We start from the raw sequence: 20,404 nt of genomic DNA on the forward strand, positions 1-20,404 counted from the left end.
GAGCTCTGGTCAGAGTTGCACGGAAGTGGTCATGTGTGCATGAGGTGTGCTTGCTCATGTGAATGTGTGTGTTTTGTTTGCTGAAAAGGTCTTTGCCCAAAAGGTATTAATGAGTTACAGCCTCTTCATAGACGTTGTCTGCAAGTCAACAGTTCATCTTTACAGTAAATAGCAACCTGTCCTTTTCCTAATTTTATTGGCATTCTAACCTGGAGTTTCCACGTTTCTTTTTTTTTTTTTTTAACAGAAATTTCCCAAAATTTTATTCTCTTACAGATTTTAATTGCTCAAAGTACACACAAATTGTGACACTGGTGACTCTGATATCTATAATTGTCGTAATGGTGAACATAACTGAAGATAATCCTTAGAGGTGTTGAGGATATGGTGCTCCCAGGTAAGCATGCTATTACAAGTCTGCTTAGAAATTTGTAGCAGTATACTGTTTATCCCTACTAATGAAGTGTTTTTCCTCTTCAGGTTCACTGATAGTGAAATTAGTTTCAACCATATCAGGTGTTCTGAAAGAAATTTTCTAGCATTAGCCTTTAGATCTGCAAAAGATTTGTTGCTAGAACAATGTGAAAACATAGTTAACTCCCCTCACAAAATAAAAGTTACATTCACTCAAGACGATCTTATGGCTCTGACTGACCTTGGAGGTAGGATTTTAGTAAGGTGCCCAAGGCTCCTCCGTTGTCAAAATAGCATGTTTTGTCAAGAAGTATTTTCTGATCTAGACAGTCACAAGTCTTTAAGACCAAAAAATACAGCCAATGGTGATATATTTTTGTTCAACGAGAACAGTACAATATTCAAATGAAACAACAGTTTCAGTTGTGAACATATGTTTTTGAAATCCAAACTATCTATTTCTAATTATGTCAAAATTCTCACTCTCTCAAGGATTTGAAAGAATTTACATCTAAAGTGATATGAAATGATTATCTGTGACATTTTCTATCTTCTGCAATATGAAGGGTCTTAACATGAAAGGTCTTCACTATGGTAAACTGCAATCTACCTGATACCCTGACTCTGTGCGTAGATCAGAAAATGGTTCAAATGGCTCTAAGCACTATGGGACTTAACATCTGAGGTCATCAGTCCCCTGTAGATCAGAACATTCTGTAACTGATATGCTCAGTAATGTAAAGTGCCATTCTTATAGTCTCTAGTCAGTTCTATACCCAGGTGCTTCTCTGCCCTTCAAAAAACTGTGCGTCTAGTGAGAATTTTGACAAAAATATTGTCTGTACCCAACAAGAGATTAATTTGTCCTTATATGAACATTATGCAAATCTATGTCTGCAATGTCTGCCATTCTGTAGTTTCACTCAATAATTTTTTTATGAAAACTAAGGAAGTTCAGTGATTTTGTGAAGTAATTCTCCAGGTAAAATCAAACAACAGGAACTTGAGGTTGGAATATCAACAATATGAGGAAAAGGATAGAATGCTACTCACCGTAAAGATGACCCATTGAGTTGCAGACAGACACAACAAAAAGACTGTTACACATTACAGCTTTCCACCAAAGCTTCCTTCAGCAAAGAAAACATACACACATTCACAGAAGCAAGCACACACCATGCACAGATGACCACTACTTGCAACTTGCATTAAAAGCTTAAAAGAAGATTTTGCACTTCACAAAATGAAAACAAACAGTATGTATTCAATGACTGCAACAGTAATGAGTCACAGCTGAAGTCAGACAACTCATTCAAATACCTCTAGAAGTATCAGGAATTCCCTGGCCTGCCTATTCTCATTTTTTATAAGCAAATCCAATTAATAATTTAAGAAATCCTCTTCAGATTGATCAGATCTTTCTCTGCTTTAATAAGAGAGTAATAGAAGTGATTGTACGGTCAAAAGACCTTTTTCTCCTCAAATTAACAATATGGGCATACACAGAGGTTGTATTCACTTGTGAAATGCAATCTTGGTGAAGCAGTGAGAGCATAACATGAATAGATGACCAGTAACCCCCTCCCCCCCCCCCCCCCCGATGTGGGGGCACACACTGGGGTGGCCAATTGTCTTGAGGATGTGCCAACAAAGGACGGAGGCCAGTGGCCAAGCCATACTGAAAAATAAAGTGCCATTTTGCTGTATTTTTCGATGCAAAATGACCAGTCATTGGATGACCAAAAAAGTGTGTTCATGATGGAGGTCCAAGACCCAGAATTCTCAGAACACACCAGGCTGACAGACACCAGACTGGAAGTTATGTTTTGTACAATATACAGTGGGAGTAAAACTGCAAACTAACAAAAACATTATTGGTGGAAGCTAGAAAAATTCTTGCCATTGGGAGCACGGTGTTCACTTCACTTTCTGATACAGGCTAGGTAGTGTCAACTTGATTCTCTTCCTGATATCGTAGGATCGTCTCTGACGTGGTGATGGAGAGAGGCAATGGCAATATCTGCAATTTATACTGGTAACAGTCTGAATTCTAGTGACCCCCACCTTCACATCTGTAGTCATCATGCCTGCCCACAATTATCATAAGAGCATACAGCAGCTTCAGCAGATTGTTTCACAAGAAAGTTGGAGCATTCCTAGAGTCAAGTAAATTCATACAGGCTAATGTGCATGCAGTTCTTTCTTTTGATTGTGCGCTCACTGTATTCTTGCAGCTCTATTATGTTTAATAAATATGTTAGGAAGCAGTTTATCATTGTCGTGCATATCCTCATCAGAAAGCCTACCCAGGCCCTTAGTGTCCTTTCTCCTGCAATCAATTTCATGTATCAGTCAAACGTTCTTGAAGTGTGTGTAATTAAGTGTTGTGATGTTTTTTATTAATTATTGCACTTGTAATTGGGATTTACCTGGGCCATGTATTTAATTTGTAATTAGTAGAGCCCTCTCAAGAGGTTAACCAGCTTAAAAGGATGGAAATGCTGGTACCCGGAATTCTGGACTGGAGCCCATTTACTATTAAACTGTGTTAAAATTAATTCTGTTGTGTATCTTCACGAAGCATTCGGATTTCAAGGAGCAATCTGACTCTCAGTAGGCCCGGTTCATGCAGATCTGGTATGCTCACATATAGTATTTTGCACCCTAGGTGTAACAATTTGTGGGGATGTGAAATGGAACGATCACATAAGTTCAGTCATAGGTAAAAAAGCAAGTGGCAGACTTTGGCTAAGACGATTGCTTATGCAAAATTCATGTGATTCTCCATACAATACTGCCCAGCCATGTGACAATTAGCAAATAGGACTAACAGCAGATACTGAACATTTGCAAAGGAGGGCAACACCAATTTGTTTGACCCACAGGAGAGTAGCACGGAGACGATGAAGGAACTGAACTGGTAAACACTTGAAGGTAGATGTAAACTATCTCGTGAAAACATACTCAGTAATTTTCAAGAACCAATTTTAAGTGATGAATCTAGGAGTATACTACAATCCCCTATGTATTGCTCCCATAGTGATCATGAACATAAGATTATAGTAATTACAGCTCAAACACAGGCATTTAAGCAAACATTCTCCCCATACTCCAAAAGTGAATAAAACAAGTAAAAGCCTTAATAACTGGTACAACGGGTGTCTGTCATGCACTTCACATTGGCCTTCAGAGTGTTCATGTGGATAATTTAGGAATAAAGGAACTTCTCACCAAATAGTAGAAATGCTGAGCTGTCAACAAGAGTACAAAAAAGAATGAAAACCTCGCCAGCTTTCAGACAGATCCTTTAAGGAGCAAGAGTATATACAATGAGTAGAGAACATACAATGTCCATGGGTATTATATGTTCAGCCAGCACAATGCATTTGGCACTTGTAATTAAAGTGCAGCTACTCATGGAGGTCCAGAGTAGGCTATAATTGTCGTATGGTGGTGAAACTTGGTAGATATGCTAATGCATCAACACCGAAACAATTTACGCTAGAAAAACTATCAGTTCCAACTGTGGTCACAAGATCATCTGAGAGGCCGTAACATGAGTGAACAATATGGCCATCGAGAAGAGAGACCATGTGCTGTTAGAGAATCTGTTTTATGTGAGCAGCAGCAATTACAGTGCTTCACTGACATTAGAGTATTGCTGACTGAAAGGTCTGAGGTGAGGGCCAATGTCATTAAATGGTTTAAAGATGATGATAACGAAATTTGAAAACATGGGCGAACTTGGTGTAGCACCTGGAAGAGAAAGCATTCTATCCCAGTATAAATTATTGACAAAGTTGCTGTTGCTGTAACTGACCATACAGCACATGTCCTGGGTAGTGCGAGTGCTTGTGCAGCATCATAAGAATTGACCATCCCATAGTTAAAAGTACGGAAAGTTTTGTTGCCTATATTACAGTGGTACCCATATAAGATCCAGATGGTGCAGCAAATGAAACCTTATAATTCACAGCAGTTTTCTGAATTTTCTTTTCAGTTTCTGGCATGGATTGAAGTTGACAACATTTGGTCAGGCAATATTCTATGGAGTAATGAGGTCCATTTTACACCACAGGGTCAGTGAATACACCTTTATTCTCTGTCCATTCTTCTTTGAAGAAAATGCACTGTGATGTCTGCATGTTATCAAGAACTCCTTCTACAGCATGATATTGTTTGCTTTGGAAGAGTACAACTGTGTGAGAATCGTTGTTTTCATGCAAGATGTGCAGCACCCCATGTTGCTCACCCAGTGAAAGACCTGCTTAACACAACATTCCACAAACATGTTGCACCAGAGGTTTTGCAGATGCATAGCCTACACAATCACATCTATGTGACTTTTGATTCTGAGGATATCTAAATGAATCCATTTACCAGGACACATTTGGTCTCTACCTGATCTGAAGGCCAGAATACAGGAATACGTTGCTCAGATTCCACTGGAACTGGTGCAAGAAACTGTTGATAATGTCATTTTACAAATGGAGTAGCATCTCTTAGACATCTCCACTGCTCATATTGAACAAACTGTGTATGAAACAGTTAATAATAAAATGAACCTCACACTTTTCGCACTTGTTTGTCCTTTTCTGCCGATGTCCAGTTCCTAATCCATTACATATGGAAACATTTCTACACATCGTTCTTGCATTCATGGTGCCAGGTGCACCAGGTGTGCAAAACTGGAACTATTTTTTTTTCCAGCATAAATTGGTTTCACATTAACACATTAGCATATCTACCAACTCTACCAACTTTCGCTGCCATATGAGAACAATTATAATGCATAATGGACCTCTGTGAGTAGCTGCAATCACAGGTGTGTGTGTGTGTGTGTGTGTGTGTGTGTGTGTGTGTGTGTGTGTATGAGTGAGTGTGCGTGCAAGTGCATGTGTGCACACCTATTTATAAGTAATCTATCTTGTTAAAGGATTCATCCGGTAGCTTTTTTGTGTTTGTGTGCATGTGTCAGTTGACAAATCAATGTCACTACTATTCATTGAGTGGCCTCCTTTACTCCCTTTAACTTCTAAATTATTTACTACTTGCCAGAACTTTCCTTACCATGTATGCATATGTAGATGAAGATGAAACAAAAACAAAAAATTGTTATATGCTTCTGTCTGACTTCTGCTGCCAGAGAATGTGGCCATGTGTGTGTGAGTTGTATTTATGTGAGTGTGTATGTGTGTGTATGTTTTCTATTTTTGACAAAGGCCTTGTTGGCCAAAAGTTATCTTTCCAACAGTCTTTTTGTTTTGCCTTTCTGTGACTCAGCATCTCCGCTATATGGTGAGAAGTACCTATGCTTTTCATTATACTGTAATCATTTATAAAATTTGTTATCAACAATCCATCTGAGTTTGATAGTAACAGAGATGCTTATGTGTACAACACTAAAAGGAAAAAATGATCTGCTTTATATCTTTTAATGAATCTAATTTTGGTACAGAAAAGGAAAATATACAACTATAAAACACTTTTATTGTGGAAATTAAATGTCTGACAGAAAGCAGAAGTGTTTCTCCTTTACAACTCATTTTATAACACAGAGGAACTCTTGAATAGAAATAATTGGACATTTTCAGGGTTCCATAGCTCAATTTTTAAAAACAGAACCATTATAGGATCACTTTGTTGTCCGTCTGTCAGCCTGCCTGTCCGTCCATCTGTTTGAGACCTCTTTTTTCTCATTAACAGGTATGCATAGCAATTTGAAATTCATGTCGCATATGCAGATTTACAGTCCCTGATGGTGTGAAAGCTTTAAGCTTCTAAGTCAATGCAGTCAAAAGATATGGCCATTTAGATCACATATTTCAATGCTCACAAACTCATTCTTCAAAATCTAAAGGGCACCTCCCTTTGACTGAGAATCAAGAAATTTGACACAAAGCATGTTTCACAGCACAAGTAAAGGAAAAAATCTGAAAATCGATACTTTGTAATTATACCAGAAAAGAAAAAAAGTTCCCAGCCATTGTCTGTCTGCCTGTCTATCCGTCATATTACCCCTTTTCGTCAGGAATGGATAAAGATATCAAGTTGAAATTTATGTCATGAACTATGGTCTACCACCCCTTGGCAGTGTAAAACTTTAAAGTCAGTGCAATCAAAACATACAGCCATTTACATCATGTTTCGATATTCAAAAACTCACTCATCAAAACCTGTATGGTACTCTCTGTTAATCTAGAATTATAAAATTTGGCAACAAGCTATATTTCACAGTACAAGTAAAGGTAAAAATCTGAAAGTTCTTAATTGGAAATTATATCACATAAAAAATATTTGTTTTTATGACCCCTTTTCCCAGGAATGGGTCAAGGTATAAAGTTGAAATTTATGTCAAATACTAAGCTCTACAGTCACTTGGCAGCATAAAAAAATTGAAGCTTCTAAGCAACGCAGTCAAAAGATATGATCACCTGTAAAGGCACCTTTTTCTCAGGAATGGGTAGAGGTACCAAGTTGAAATTTATATCAAATACTGCACTAAGGCCTATGATCCCTCGCCGGTGTAAATACTTTAAGCTCCTAAGTCAATGTGATCAAAAGATATGGCCAAATGTCAGAGTTGGATACTCGCACATTCACTCATCAAAACCTGTAGTGTACCACCCACAAACATTTCAGGCCTGGTGGTTTAGCAGTGACGTGCATACCTGGAAACCGAGAGGCATTGGAACTGAATGTTGGTTGGATCATGAATTTTTCAATCTTTGTTTTAACCTATTCTTCACCTCTCAAAGGTGTGAGGAGTCGCCAGAAACAAAATGTGATTCACTTTCCATGTTCAACTGTCATTCCCCTTTCGCTGATTGGATAACAGGAATAGGGTAGGAACACACAAGTCACCAAAGTGGCATGTAATAGAAAGACTTGCACCAGGCCATTGACCCACAAGAAATAATTATTGGTATATATACAAATAATTCTGTTTGTATGGAACCCTCAGATCATGAGTCCTGTTCACTCTTGTCTGGTTTTATTACAGAAAAAAAACCTGTTACTGGCCAGCATGTAGCGATATTGATATTAGTTTAAGAAGTGAAGGGCCCATTAGCTGTGGAAAAAATACGACTTTCTTTCTACCTGAAATATATGAGAGGTGTGGAAAATTTGGCTGCAGTGGTATTGTACACTTATAATCAGAGGTATTCAAGCAATAACTTACGTGTCAGGTCGATGGTGCTCTTTGCAGAACCAAGAGTGTTTTCTGCTTCACATGTGTATATTCCAAAATCTGATGTCTTGGTCTTACGTATCTTAAGTTTATATATGTGATTCATGTGTGTCACTTCAAAATCATTTGACGGTTCAATCAGATGGCCATCTCTCTGCCATTTCACTTTGGCTTTAGGTTCAGAATCAACTCTGCACTCCAGTTCAGACTCATATTCCACACCACTTATTACACGTTCTTTTATAGCAGTCACCTTTGGTTTATCTGTGAAAGAAAATAAAAATTACTATCTTTGTAAATATCAGTTGTACTTCATCTACATCTACACAATTACTCTGCAGTTCACAATTACATGTCCAGCAGTGTATTCTCTTAATGACAAGGAAAATTTGTCCTTTGACAAGAAAGTACCAGTATCTAGGTAGCACATAAGAAGGGCTTATTCCAATAGTGGTACAAGTCCATTACCTCCATGTTTCTGTTCATAATACTTCTGACATTAATGATCCACACAAACAGAAAGAAAGGTTCATCTCTAGCAAGAAGCCATATGCTTGAATATTTGTGGTATCTTAACTGCAGATTTTTCAGCACTCTTTTAACTTGAGGACTCTGTATCTCAAAATGAACAAAAATGGACTTGTACCACTATTGAAATAAGCTCTTCATATTACACACTGGCTGTGAACACCAATAGCACAAATTAATTAGGACGTCTAAGAATGTACACCTGCACTCTGAATATTAGCAGTAATACAAATAAATTATGAATGCGAATGTCTTGTGAATACTTACAATGGATGACCACCTTAACATGTGCTGGATTGGATTTGCCGTAGGTATTCTCAGCTGTGCACTCATATTCTCCTGAATGGCTTGGCGCTACTTTCTCAAAATTAAGCGTAGGTCCCTTAAATGTTTCTTCTTTGGCTTTCCTCTGGAGAAACAGAGAAGATCCTTAATTGTTTCTTTCAAGTGAATTAATTTAATTCTGCATTGTCATAATGTTAACACATAGCCACACAAAAGTAAAGCATGTAAGATTTACATTAAATATAATTTATTATTTTTCATGTTTCATACCTTCTTAATCCAGGAAATTGTAGGTTTTGGGTATCCATTTGCATCACAGCTGAGTGTAAGGGCTTCTCCAGCCTCAACAACAATAGATGACTTATTAGGACGGATTTTAGCAACTTTTGGAGCCTCTGGAATACAATAACTACTGTTTTAATTACTGCAGTATAAATGTGTTCTTTTCATACACATTGCACTTACGAGGATTTTGTTGATCAATCTTTCTTGTAATATCTGAATATGTATTTGGTTTGAGACTTCACACTCATGAGTCTTCAACAAGTCACATGAATGTTGCGAGGTTAACATACAATGAAAGAGAATGAATATGGGAATTAAGTTTACGGATCACGAAAGTTTTTTTAAACACACTAACTGAAGAAACTAGAGGAACAAACTAAGAGAAAACTTTTAGGTGCTACCAAAATTAGTGAACTGTTTAGTCCCATTTGCAAAAGTTTTGTGTCCCACACTGAAATATCTTCTTATTTCTTGGGTCAACATGAAGTCACTAGTGAACATAAAATTGCACTGGGGGGAAACTAAAATAGTGTGTTGTCAAAGACATTCTTGTTGCAGAGATGGAGTTGTATCTTAAAAATATAATTAAAAATAGAGCTACAACAACAACCAATCCATAAAGAATGTGACTAAATTCTGAATGGAGAGACATTAAATATTATGTACCACACATTCAGTGCTTTGTTTACTATTATTCTTTGTGTACATAAATGATTTACCTGGGACATATAGAAGCCTTCAAAATCTACAATGTTTGCCTATGACACAACTACATCGATAAAAGGCCCAAATACATCTGCAACAAGCACAACCAGGAGAGTAACACATACTCATATTCTGCAATTTTGAACAAATTAAAATGAAACAAAAGCAGAGATCAATGAGCAAACACTAGATGAGAGTCATGTGAAATGTGTAGGTGGCCAGATGGATAATAAACTTGGGTGGCACCAGCATGGCAATAAGTTGACCAAGAAGCTCAGTTCTAGCTGATTAACACTATATCTCTCATTATAGTGATCTACAGAAGAAACTGCACATGTACTTTCACTCAGTACTGTCCAATGGTATAATCTTCTGGGGAAATGCAACTTAAGTCCACAAAGTATTTATTCTACAGAATATTGTGTGAAGTTGGCAACTGAACACCTCACAGAAACCTCTTCCGGAATCTAGAAATAATTGCACTTACATGCCAATAAATATACTCCCTACTGGTAATTGTGCTCAAAAAAAGGGTAAATTTAGAATCGACTGCACAACTCACAAGCACAATACTAGAAGTAAAAATAATTTCCATATACACTACCACTACGCATCCCTATTTATGGTACACAATAGAGTTTTCTATTATGATTCAAAAGTATATCACAGTTACCAGTAGACATGAGGCAGAGCTCCGTAAATTACCAGATATTCAAACACAATGCAAAAAATATCTCATCAGCAACCCCTCCCACAATTTATCAGAATAGTAATATTATTGATATGTATTCAACAGTTTTGATTTTGTCAGTGCTGCATCCTGCAACTACCGGTAGTGCATGTGAGTGCGATTGCACTGAGCGTGGTGTCACCACGCACACGTGTTTGAATTGGCCCCCAACTGTCAACACAGGCCAGCTGCTCGAGGTCACCTGTTGGATGCAGGCAGGTGGCAAGGTCTCCACCACACCATCTGCTGGCGACTCAAACATATATGCTCACACAGCAGTGCTAACTGATTCTCTAGTATATCCTTCCAGTGTACCACTCATATCAGTGTACTGTGTCTTGTTATGTGGGGATCCACAAGAGTCTGTTTACCATTATTGTTCAGAGGTGTATGAATTATTTGATATTTGAGTTACTTGGCCTGGTCTCATGTATTACTTGGTTACTACATGACTGGCAATGAGGATGGGATGGGTTCCGTGTGTGCAATCTTTAAGTGTACTTTCATCAGGTTTATTCGTTACAGACGTCGTGCTACTGGCCCTGCCTGAACAGGTTACTTCAGCTGTGACCACTTTGTTGGCTTCCATTAACAGACAGGGTACCGTTCAACCGGTCCACCCACCAGCATTCCCTCCATATGATGCTACAGCCGAGGATTGGAATGCTCACGAAGAAAGACTCAGACAGCATTTTTTGGCTTTTGGTGTGACAGATTCAAATTTGTGCAAAGCCTTCATTGTGATTCCACCAAGGCATATCAGTTACTGTGTCAGCTTGCATCTTCACAAGAACAAGCAGCTCTTACTTTTGATCAATGTGCAGTTGTGTGAACTTCATTCAGATGCTTTCTTCATTTTCACAGTTTAAAGATCTGAAAACTACCTCTAAGACTAGTGAGAATGGTTTTGATTACATGTATTCTCCTTGCCTAATAGCTTTATCAATTCTAGATTTCTCACAGCTCTGATAAAATCTAATGGATACTATGGCATCGTCATACATATTCTTCAGTATAGTAGACTTGTTTTTGAGGGACTGCTATTACACATTTTTTTGAAACTGAGTCAAAAGCTTTCTCAAAATACATGAACCCCAGACAAAGTGGTCATGCATACTTATTACTTTGTTTCTTAACCTTTATTAAAGATTGTAAATGGTCTGCATTGCTGTATCCACTTATAAAGCCAACTTGTCCCTTGGTTGTTTAAAATCCTGCAGAGCATTCGTAATGGAGCTATGGAGCTTTGAAACCAGTCTGCTAATAAATTTCATAAAATCTGTAGGTGCTTGATGGCCTTCCTTCCTCTACAAAATGAACTGCAGCTGTCAATCCACAACAATAAGCTATTATGTGGAAATGAACCAAGATACAATCTAAAGTTTTTTATTCGATTGTGATAATTTTAGTTACTATCAAGTAAATTATGAAAAGAGGACTGATAGTTTATAGTTCTTTTACATCTGTCTCCTTTATAATGAAGTAGAATAATTACAGCTTTTTTTCAATTTTGAGGAACAGGTTCCTCTAAAACCAACACTGCAAGTTCCTTTTTGATTACTTTATCTCCAGCTTTACCCATTTCTAATGGGGCATGATAACCATCAAGTGCTTTGCCTTCATACATCAAATGGCTGTACACACTTCATCTAACATTACTTCCAGAATGTATTTATTTTCACCGTTAACTGTCTGAGTTCCTAATTCTTCTCTTGAACTACTCAACTTTTTATAGGAACCTTGGAATGCTAGTACAATTATATCTCCATTCTATATCACTTCATTTTAACTGATGAAATGTGCTGTCTACCAATAAGTACATTTCCATTTTGCTTTTCTCATGCTCTACTGCTTTCAACTGTTTCTCTAGCCAAAGTTTCATTTTGTCTTCTCACATTTTCTTAAGACATTTATGAATGGTTTTGATTCACTGTATCTGTCTGTAACTCAATGCCCACACTATGTGGTGAATAGCAATCTATCCTTTTCATACTGTTGTTGTTTCATCTCAGATTTTCCACTCCTTGATGAATTCAACCATTCTATCACATTTCTATCACCAATTTCTTAAAACTCTCATTTTCTCTTTAATAGTGACCCCATTTTCTTTTGCTTTCTTCATACCTGCACCATTTAATATTTGCATAAATATCTTTGTAAAACAATTGTTCCTTTCATCTACGTGTGTAAAATCTTTATTATCTAAGATGATAAACTTTTTGCCAAATTTGATCAGGTACACCTGTCTATTCTTAAATATATTCTAGTACCTTGTGTCCCACTTTATTTATTTTCTACTGTGCATCTTGTGGGTAAACAATTACCTGAAATATCAACCTGGTGTAGGCTGTCATCTCCTGTATGTTCACTTTATTATTTGGTCAGTTTCACATTTTGTTCCATGTCTTTGTCAAGTTCACTATCAATGTTTTCTTCCAGAAGAAAGAGTTCTCAACAAACATATTTTGCCCCTCAGCAGACTCTGCTAATGAATGACATATTTCTGTTGTATCAGAAGTTTTAAATTGAAGTAGCATTCTTCAGTTTTTTTCCTGATTTTGCATTAAACCCTTCCATTACCTTTCATAATTCCCAGTCCAACTTCCAATGGTGTTTATAAGCAAATGTTATTATCTGTTTAGACAAACTACGTGTTGCAAGGTGTGGGTCCAGAGGCTGCCAGCTGTGCCCCATGGCCTGAAGTCATCACCTGATTTCTTTCAGTTGACCACTCCCATTTTTCTTTCGCCCTGGCCAGAATACCAATGTATCAGGGCCCACACATGGCAGCATGGCCATGGTATGCTAGCCTGCCAGAACCTGCTGAGTTTGGCAAGTTTTGTGAAGGCTATATTAAAGTTTCATTTACTTTACTGTTGTTCACAATTATCCTTTTTAGTTCAGCTTATACGCAAAAGTCCAGGCACTTTAAAAACTACATGATATGTGTGTCATACAGATAACAGAAGGGGATGATACCTTTAAGTAATTTCCACATCATCTGGAGTGCACACAACTTATGTGTCCCACTTAATAGTAGTAAAATTTGAATGTCAAGAAAGAACATCAAGACAAGGATGGATTTATTAATGTGTCACAGAGTAGCATTCATAACCTTTGCTTTGACAAAACCTTGTCTCCCGACATACTTGAAAATGAATTATGCTAAAAATAGGTATAATTACAATAGTTTCCACATTTTAAAAAGTGGCTACTGATGTAGATGAACAATGTATGGAGTCTAACAATTATAATTTGTACATGGATTAGATGTAAAAACTCCCAGAGCACTCTATTTGAATTTGAATTTAATGTATCAAAATAAGGGTTCTTCTTACCAAAGACCTCCAATGAATGGTGTAGATCCATTGGTGTTTCACTAGACAGTATTTCACATGTATAGGTACCACGATCTGTAGGGCGCACATCTGTCAAAATCAGATTAGAGCCATTTGACTGTACCCGTTTATCTGTTGTTGCTATGATGGCACCCATAATCAGTGACGAGGTTCCATTTTTCCACATGACAGGAAAGTTTGGGCCTAAAATGAGAAAACAAAGTACATGAGAAAATTTACCAAGTAATATTTTCTACAGGTTGGGGCCCACTAGAGACTTATTTGTTTTTATTTTTTTTATCTTGGAAACAAATGAAATTTGTTAAACATTTTCATAGTTTCATTAAGTTAATTTAACAAGAACACTGCTATTTAGAACATACTCTAGCACTACATCACATAGCCAGACTCAGGTAGTGAAGAAACAGACAAATATTCCGCAGCAAAATTCGAGGCTCAAGGTACAGATCCTCTCCTGGTTTGAAGCGCAAAAATAAGCAATAGTACACTTCAGCGTGTATGTGGAGACTAGCTTCATAGGGTTGCCACAGCCCACATGACACTGCTAAATCCCTGTTGCTTTCCAGGTTTCCAAATTAGTTATTCAATTTACATGGAAAAGAAATTTCAGGTAAAAGAACCAAAAAGTACCTCAGATTCCACCATACACTGAGCTGACAAGAGGCAGACCTTCTTTTGCTCGGCGCAATGCAGTAACTTGACATGGAATGGATTCAACAAGTTGTTGGAAGCCCCCTGCAGAAATATTGAGCCATACTGCCTCTACAGCCATCTGTAATTTCAAAATTGTTGTCGGTGCAGGATTTTGTGCACAAACTGATCTCTCGATTATGTCCCATAAATGTTTCGATGCAATTCATGTGGGGCGACCTGGGTGGCCAAATCATTCACTCAAATTGTCCAGAATGTTCTTAAAACCAATCGTGGACAACTGTGGCCTGATGTTAAGGCAAAAGGTTAACCATAAAAATTCCATTCTTGTTTGGGAACATGAAGTCCATAAATGGCTGCAATTGGTCTCCAAGTAGCTGAACATAACCATTTCCACCAGGGGACCCAGTCTATTCCATGTAAACACAGCCCACACCAGTATGGAGCCACCAAAAGCTTGCACACTGCCTTGTTGACAACTTGGGTCCATGGTTTCATGGATCCGCACTATACTCGAACCATACCATCAGCTCTTACCACCTGAAATTGGGGGGCATCTGACCAGTCCATGGTTTTCCAGTCATCTGAGGTCCAAAGGATATGGTCAGGAAGCAAGGAGATGCACTGAAGGTGATGTTTGCTATTAACAAAGACACTCATGTTGGTTATCGACTGTCATAGCCCATCAAAATCAAATTTCGCCCCACTGTCCTAACGGATACTATTGTCGTAGATGCCACATTGATTTCTGTGGTTATTTCATGCAGTGTTACTTGTCTGTTATCACTGACAACTCTATGCAAACGTTGCTGCTATCAGTTGTTAAGCGAAGGTCATCAGTCACTGCATTGTCCATGGTGAGAGGTATTACCTAAAATTTTGTATTTCTGGCACACCCTTGGCACTGTGGATCTCTGAATATTGGATTCCCTAATGATTTCTGAAGTGGAATGCCCAATGTCCCTAGCTCCAACTACATTTCTGCATTCAAAGTGTGTTAATTCCCATTGTTTGTCCATAATCATGTCAGAAACATTTCCACGTGAATCGTCTGAGCACAAATGACAGCTCCGCCATTTCACTGCCCTCTTATACCCTGTGTAAGCGATACTACTGCCATCTGTATATGTGCATATCACAGTCCAATAACTTTCGTCACTAGATGAAGATGGAATATATGTGAAAAGGACTGAATTTTAAAATTCACCAGAGTTTCTCGCTCAACTTTGATATATGTTGTAACAGCTCCATCAGTTATTCTGGTACAACCACAGTATTTCTGGTTGAGCAAATCTGCAACATTCTCAAACTACGTAGTTGAACTGGCCAGTTATTGCCCTAGCATCATGTTTCTGTATTCTCTAGTCAAATCTTACTCGAAGATATGCTATATTTTTGTGTGACTCCACCATGCTACCACCGACGATATAAATTAGTTTAAGTTCATGTCACTCCACAATATTAAGAATGAAGACAATGTCTCAGCCAAGATCACATTCGTAAAACCTTAATTTACAACGACCAGTATGGTAAACAGAGTCACTTTCATTTGATCAGATCACATGAGGGTAGTTCTGTTTACCGAACCTAGTCACTGTAAATAAAAGCTTTACAAATGCGATCTCGGCTGAGAAGTTGCCTTCCTTCAAGTTGAACAACAGAATGTTGTCTTAGACCTTTGTTCAATTTGATGAACCCAGGTATTGCAGTCAAATATGGTCACATTTTTCCCACATTTGTGTGTGTTACATTGGATTTACAAATATTTTTATTTACTAATATTTTGAAACTTCCTGGCAGATTAAAACTGTGTGCCCGACCGAGACTCGAACTCGGGACCTTTGCCTTTCGCGGGCAAGCGCTCTACCAACTGAGCTACCCAAGCACGACTCACGGCCGGTAATCACAGCTTTACTTCTGCCAGTACCTCGTCTCCTACCTTCCAAACTTTACAGAAGCTCTCCTGCGAAACTTGCAAAACTAGCACTCCTGAAAGAAAGGATATTGCGGAGACATGGCTTAGCCACAGCCTGGGGGATGTTTCCAGAATGAGATTTTCACTCTGCAGCGGAGTGTGCGCTGATATGAAACTTCCTGGCAGATTAAAACTGTGTGCCCGACCGAGACTCGAACTCGGGACCTTTGCCTTTCGCGGGCAAGCGCTCTACCAACTGAGCTACCCAAGCACGACTCTACTAATATTTTATTCATAATTCACATTTTCAGACTCAGGTCATTGATTTAAAATTAATTAACACAAACTACATGCATTTTATCTGTTGTAACAAACTACTACAAAATGTAAAACCATCTTACCTTACCTAGTTTTATATCAGAATCTTTTATTACCTGTCTGAATCATTGTCTTATTATCAAAAAGTAAGCAAGAACTCATTTATATGCCTTTAAATATTTGGCCCTCGTATTCAGTGTCGCAACGAATCAGTGGTCCTGGCAGAATTCTGCTGCCACGTAGCACGCCTATAGCTGTAAATGTTAAATAGCTGTAAATACTTACGCTCCTTGAGATTGTCCACTGGGACTTTCCACGAGCAGGGGAAGGTAACAGTGTCACCCTCGTGTGCCTCCAGCATCATAGATTGCACGGTGAACTCAGGTGGCGGACCCGTGTACTCCTTCTCCTCTTCGTAGTCTGACACATTGGTGTCCGGGTCATCATCATTGGCATAATCATCCATCTGGTAGCCGTCATCTCCATCCAAGCTTGGTCGTGACAGACCTGTAGACACATACATCGCCCATTAGAAATCAGTAAACAATGGAACCGGGTATGCATGGTTTGGGACTGAGTGCATTTTACAGATAGTGTAAGCATAAAAATAAAAGACTTCACATTTTTGCATTAAAGTCCAACAAGGTCGAAATAACAATGAATCCAGGGATGGCAGCTGACAATGTATGCATATGCTAGTTCGATCCAGTTCAGTTGTGACGTGCATCTGCTTCATGTTGTTGTCCTATTTTCTTTGTAGTGTTAGCACCTGGTACATATTGTAGATTTCTGGCACTCATTCTAGTGGCTGATGTCATAACCACATCTCACGTACCTCAAGTGCGCCATCTTTCTACGAGCCATGGTATTGCTGCTTTGCGAATTTTTATATCGTAACTGTTAACGAGTCATGTTTTCTGAGGCTGGAAATAAGAAATGGCTCCACATTTCCCTACGCAGATGCAGGAAACCACTGAAAATTCTCATCCAGTCTGGTCGAAATAGTGGACTAAAGGTCGTCGATCTGAGCATGAATTTAATTCTGGTGAGGCTGGCACCCTTGTCCCTCACATCAGCGCTCTGTGTGTGCTCCGCGTTACGTGACCTGATCACTTATGGAAGACCAAAATCTTAGAAGTGCAAGACCCATGTTTAATACGGAAGCACTCCGAGTGCCTAGGCGGTGAACTCTGAATTCGGGAAAATATGGGGCGATAAACTATATACTTTTTTTCCGAAATGCGACTAGTAGATACTAATATTTGTCATTTATACTTTACGGGTACGTCTGGTAGTCTGATGGTAAACTGTATTTATTTGTAAAACACAATACAGCAACTTCGACCTTGTAGCTGTTATCGAATGGAAATTATGCCATTAAAATTGCTACACCACGATGACGAGCTACAGGCGCGAAATTTAACCGACAGGAACAAGATGCTGTGATATGTAAATGATTAGCTTTTCAGAGCATTCACACAAGGTTGCCACCGGTGGCGACACCTACAACGTGCTGACACGAGGAAAGTTTCCAACCTATTTCGCATACACAAACAGCACTTGACCGGCGATGCCTGGTGAAAGGTTGTTGTGATGCCTAGTGTAAGGAGGAGGAATGCGTACCATCACGTTTCCGACTTTGATAAAGGTCGGATTGTAGCCTATCGCGATTGCGGTTTATGGTATAGTGACATTGCTGCTCGCGTTGGTCGAGATCCAATGACTGTTAGCAGAATATGGAATCGGTGGGTTCAGATAGGTAATAAGGAACGCCGTGCTGGATCCCAACGGCCTCGTATCACTAGCAGTCGAGATGACAGGCATTTTATCCGCGTGGCTGTAACGGATCGTGCAGCCACGTCTCGATCCCTGAGTCAACAGATGGGGACGTTTGCAAGACAACAACCATCTGCACGAACATTCGACGACGTTTGCAGCAGCATGGACTATCAGCTCGGAGACCACGGCTGCGGTTACCCTTGACGCTGCATGACAGACAGGAGCGCCTGCGATGGTGTACTCAACGACGCACCTGGGTGCACGAATGGCAAAAAGTCATTTTTTTTTTTCGGATGAATCCAGGTTCTGTTAACAGCATCACGATGGTCGCATCCGTGTTTGGCGACATCGCGGAGAACGCACACTGGAAGCGTGTATTCGTCATCGCCATTCTGGCGTATCACCCGGCGTGATGGTATGGGGTTCCATTGGTTACACGTCTCGGTCACCTCTTGTTCGCATTTACGGCACTTTGAACAGTGGACGTTACATGTCAGATGTGTTACGACCCGTGGCCCTACCCTTCATTCGATCCCTGCGAAACCCTACATTTCAGCAGAATAATGCACGACCGCATGTTGCAGGTCCTGTACGGGCCTTTCTGGATACAGAAAATGTTCGACTGCTGCCCTGGCCAGCATATTCTCCAGATCTCTCACCAATTGAAAATGTCTGGTCATGGTGGCCGAGCAACTGGCTCGTCACAATACGCCAGTCGCTACTCTTGATGAACTGTGGTATAGTGTTGAAGCTGCATGGGTAGATGTACCTGTACACGCCATCCAAGCTCTGTTTGACTCAATGCCCAGGCGTATCAAGGCCGTTATTACGGCTAGAGGTGGTTGTTCTGGGTAATGGTTTCTCAGGACCTATGCACCCAAATTGCGTCAGTTCTAGTATAATATATTTGTGCAATGAATACCCGTTTATCATCTGCATTTCTTCTTGGTGTCGCAATTTTAATGGCCAGTAGTGTAGTAACGAACTTTATACCAGGTACTACTGCGACGCTACAAACTATCTACCATGCAAAATTTGATCGGTACGTTTACAGATGTATCCCTGAAGATACTCCCGAATCTACAGTCCTCCTTGTCTAGAAAGAGGTAATAACTTCTTTTTGCAAGAACGCCTTTAGTCAAATCACCACAAAGTTAGCTCGATATTTCAAAAGGTTGTATTTCGTTTACTACCGACATTGCGGAACAGCATCGAATGCATAAAGGAAGTCGAGGAGCACAGTATCTATCTGTTTGTGTACTCTTTACAGATTCCTGTACACGAGATTTCCGTACTCCAATAAGGTTATAATAAGTGAGAATAAAAAATGTTCCATAATTCTAGAAAAAACTGGTATAAGCGACAAACTCTAAGATCTGTAGTAATGTGGATCTGGTTGTGAAAGTTTTTTAAAAACTAGAATGAACTGTGCCTTTTTCTAATCGCTTGGAGCCATTCGTTGTTACAGCGGCCTAGTATAAAACTGCTATTAGAAGGGAGCAAGTTCTTTCACAAGAATTATATAAAATCGTACATGTATGCAACCATGTCCAGTCGCTTTTCCTCTGTTTAGCGATTTTAGGTTATTTGCGATTCGGCGATTTCTCGCACTGATAACTTACCGATTAAGGAGTTTATACAAACACACGCTAAAATTAAGTATGTAATGGCATAGAGCAAATAACCGCAGCACGTTGTTTCAAACGTCGTGACATTAAGGATCTTCACTTTACTGGAAATTGCAGTACGTCAGCCACGTATCGCGAATCATGTGTTATTAATGGTGGGCGGCTGCTGAAAAGCAGGAAAAACGATACTTCAACGCCGCTCACGTACGGCGTATTTTTATTACTTGGCTCCAAGGGGCGGAGTATTCGCGCACTCCGGCCCTGCGGACATCATGGTGGGAGGTCCCGCCGGAGCGAGAGGACTGCGCAGATGTTGCGTACCTGTCGCGTGGAAGCGCAGCTGCCCGCAGTCGCCACTCGTGTACTCGTGGAGGCAAAGGAATCCGCAAGGGGAGGGGGGCAGGGGTACACACTTTATATTTCTGGCAGATTAAAACTGACTCGAAGCTGCGACTTTTGCTTTTCGTGGGCAAGTGCTATTCCGAGTGAGGTATCCAAGCACGAGTCAAAGGCACAGGGCTTCTCCTGCATACTTCGTTGGACTAGCACTCATGGAAGAAAGCGTATATATACTACAAAACTGCCACACACTATTGCAATAGTTCTACTAAGACG

General features: G+C 39.4%; 1 protein-coding gene across 1 annotated transcript in view; it reads right to left on the reverse strand.

Annotated features, from left to right (window-relative positions):
- Positions 1 to 20,404, reverse strand: part of LOC124594025 (lachesin-like) — a 157,318-nt gene that overhangs the window by 40,651 nt on the left and 96,263 nt on the right. Inside the window, exons 3-7 of the mRNA XM_047132376.1 lie at positions 16,668 to 16,889; positions 13,478 to 13,681; positions 8,690 to 8,814; positions 8,402 to 8,543; positions 7,598 to 7,870 (exon numbers count right to left, since the gene is read on the reverse strand). Of these exons, the coding sequence (XP_046988332.1) occupies positions 7,598 to 7,870; positions 8,402 to 8,543; positions 8,690 to 8,814; positions 13,478 to 13,681; positions 16,668 to 16,889 (966 nt within the window). The remainder of the gene's footprint in view (positions 1 to 7,597; positions 7,871 to 8,401; positions 8,544 to 8,689; positions 8,815 to 13,477; positions 13,682 to 16,667; positions 16,890 to 20,404) is intronic.

This window comes from Schistocerca americana, chromosome 2 (assembly GCF_021461395.2).
Source record: "Schistocerca americana isolate TAMUIC-IGC-003095 chromosome 2, iqSchAmer2.1, whole genome shotgun sequence".
In the NCBI taxonomy this organism is placed as follows: Eukaryota; Metazoa; Arthropoda; class Insecta; order Orthoptera; family Acrididae; genus Schistocerca; species Schistocerca americana.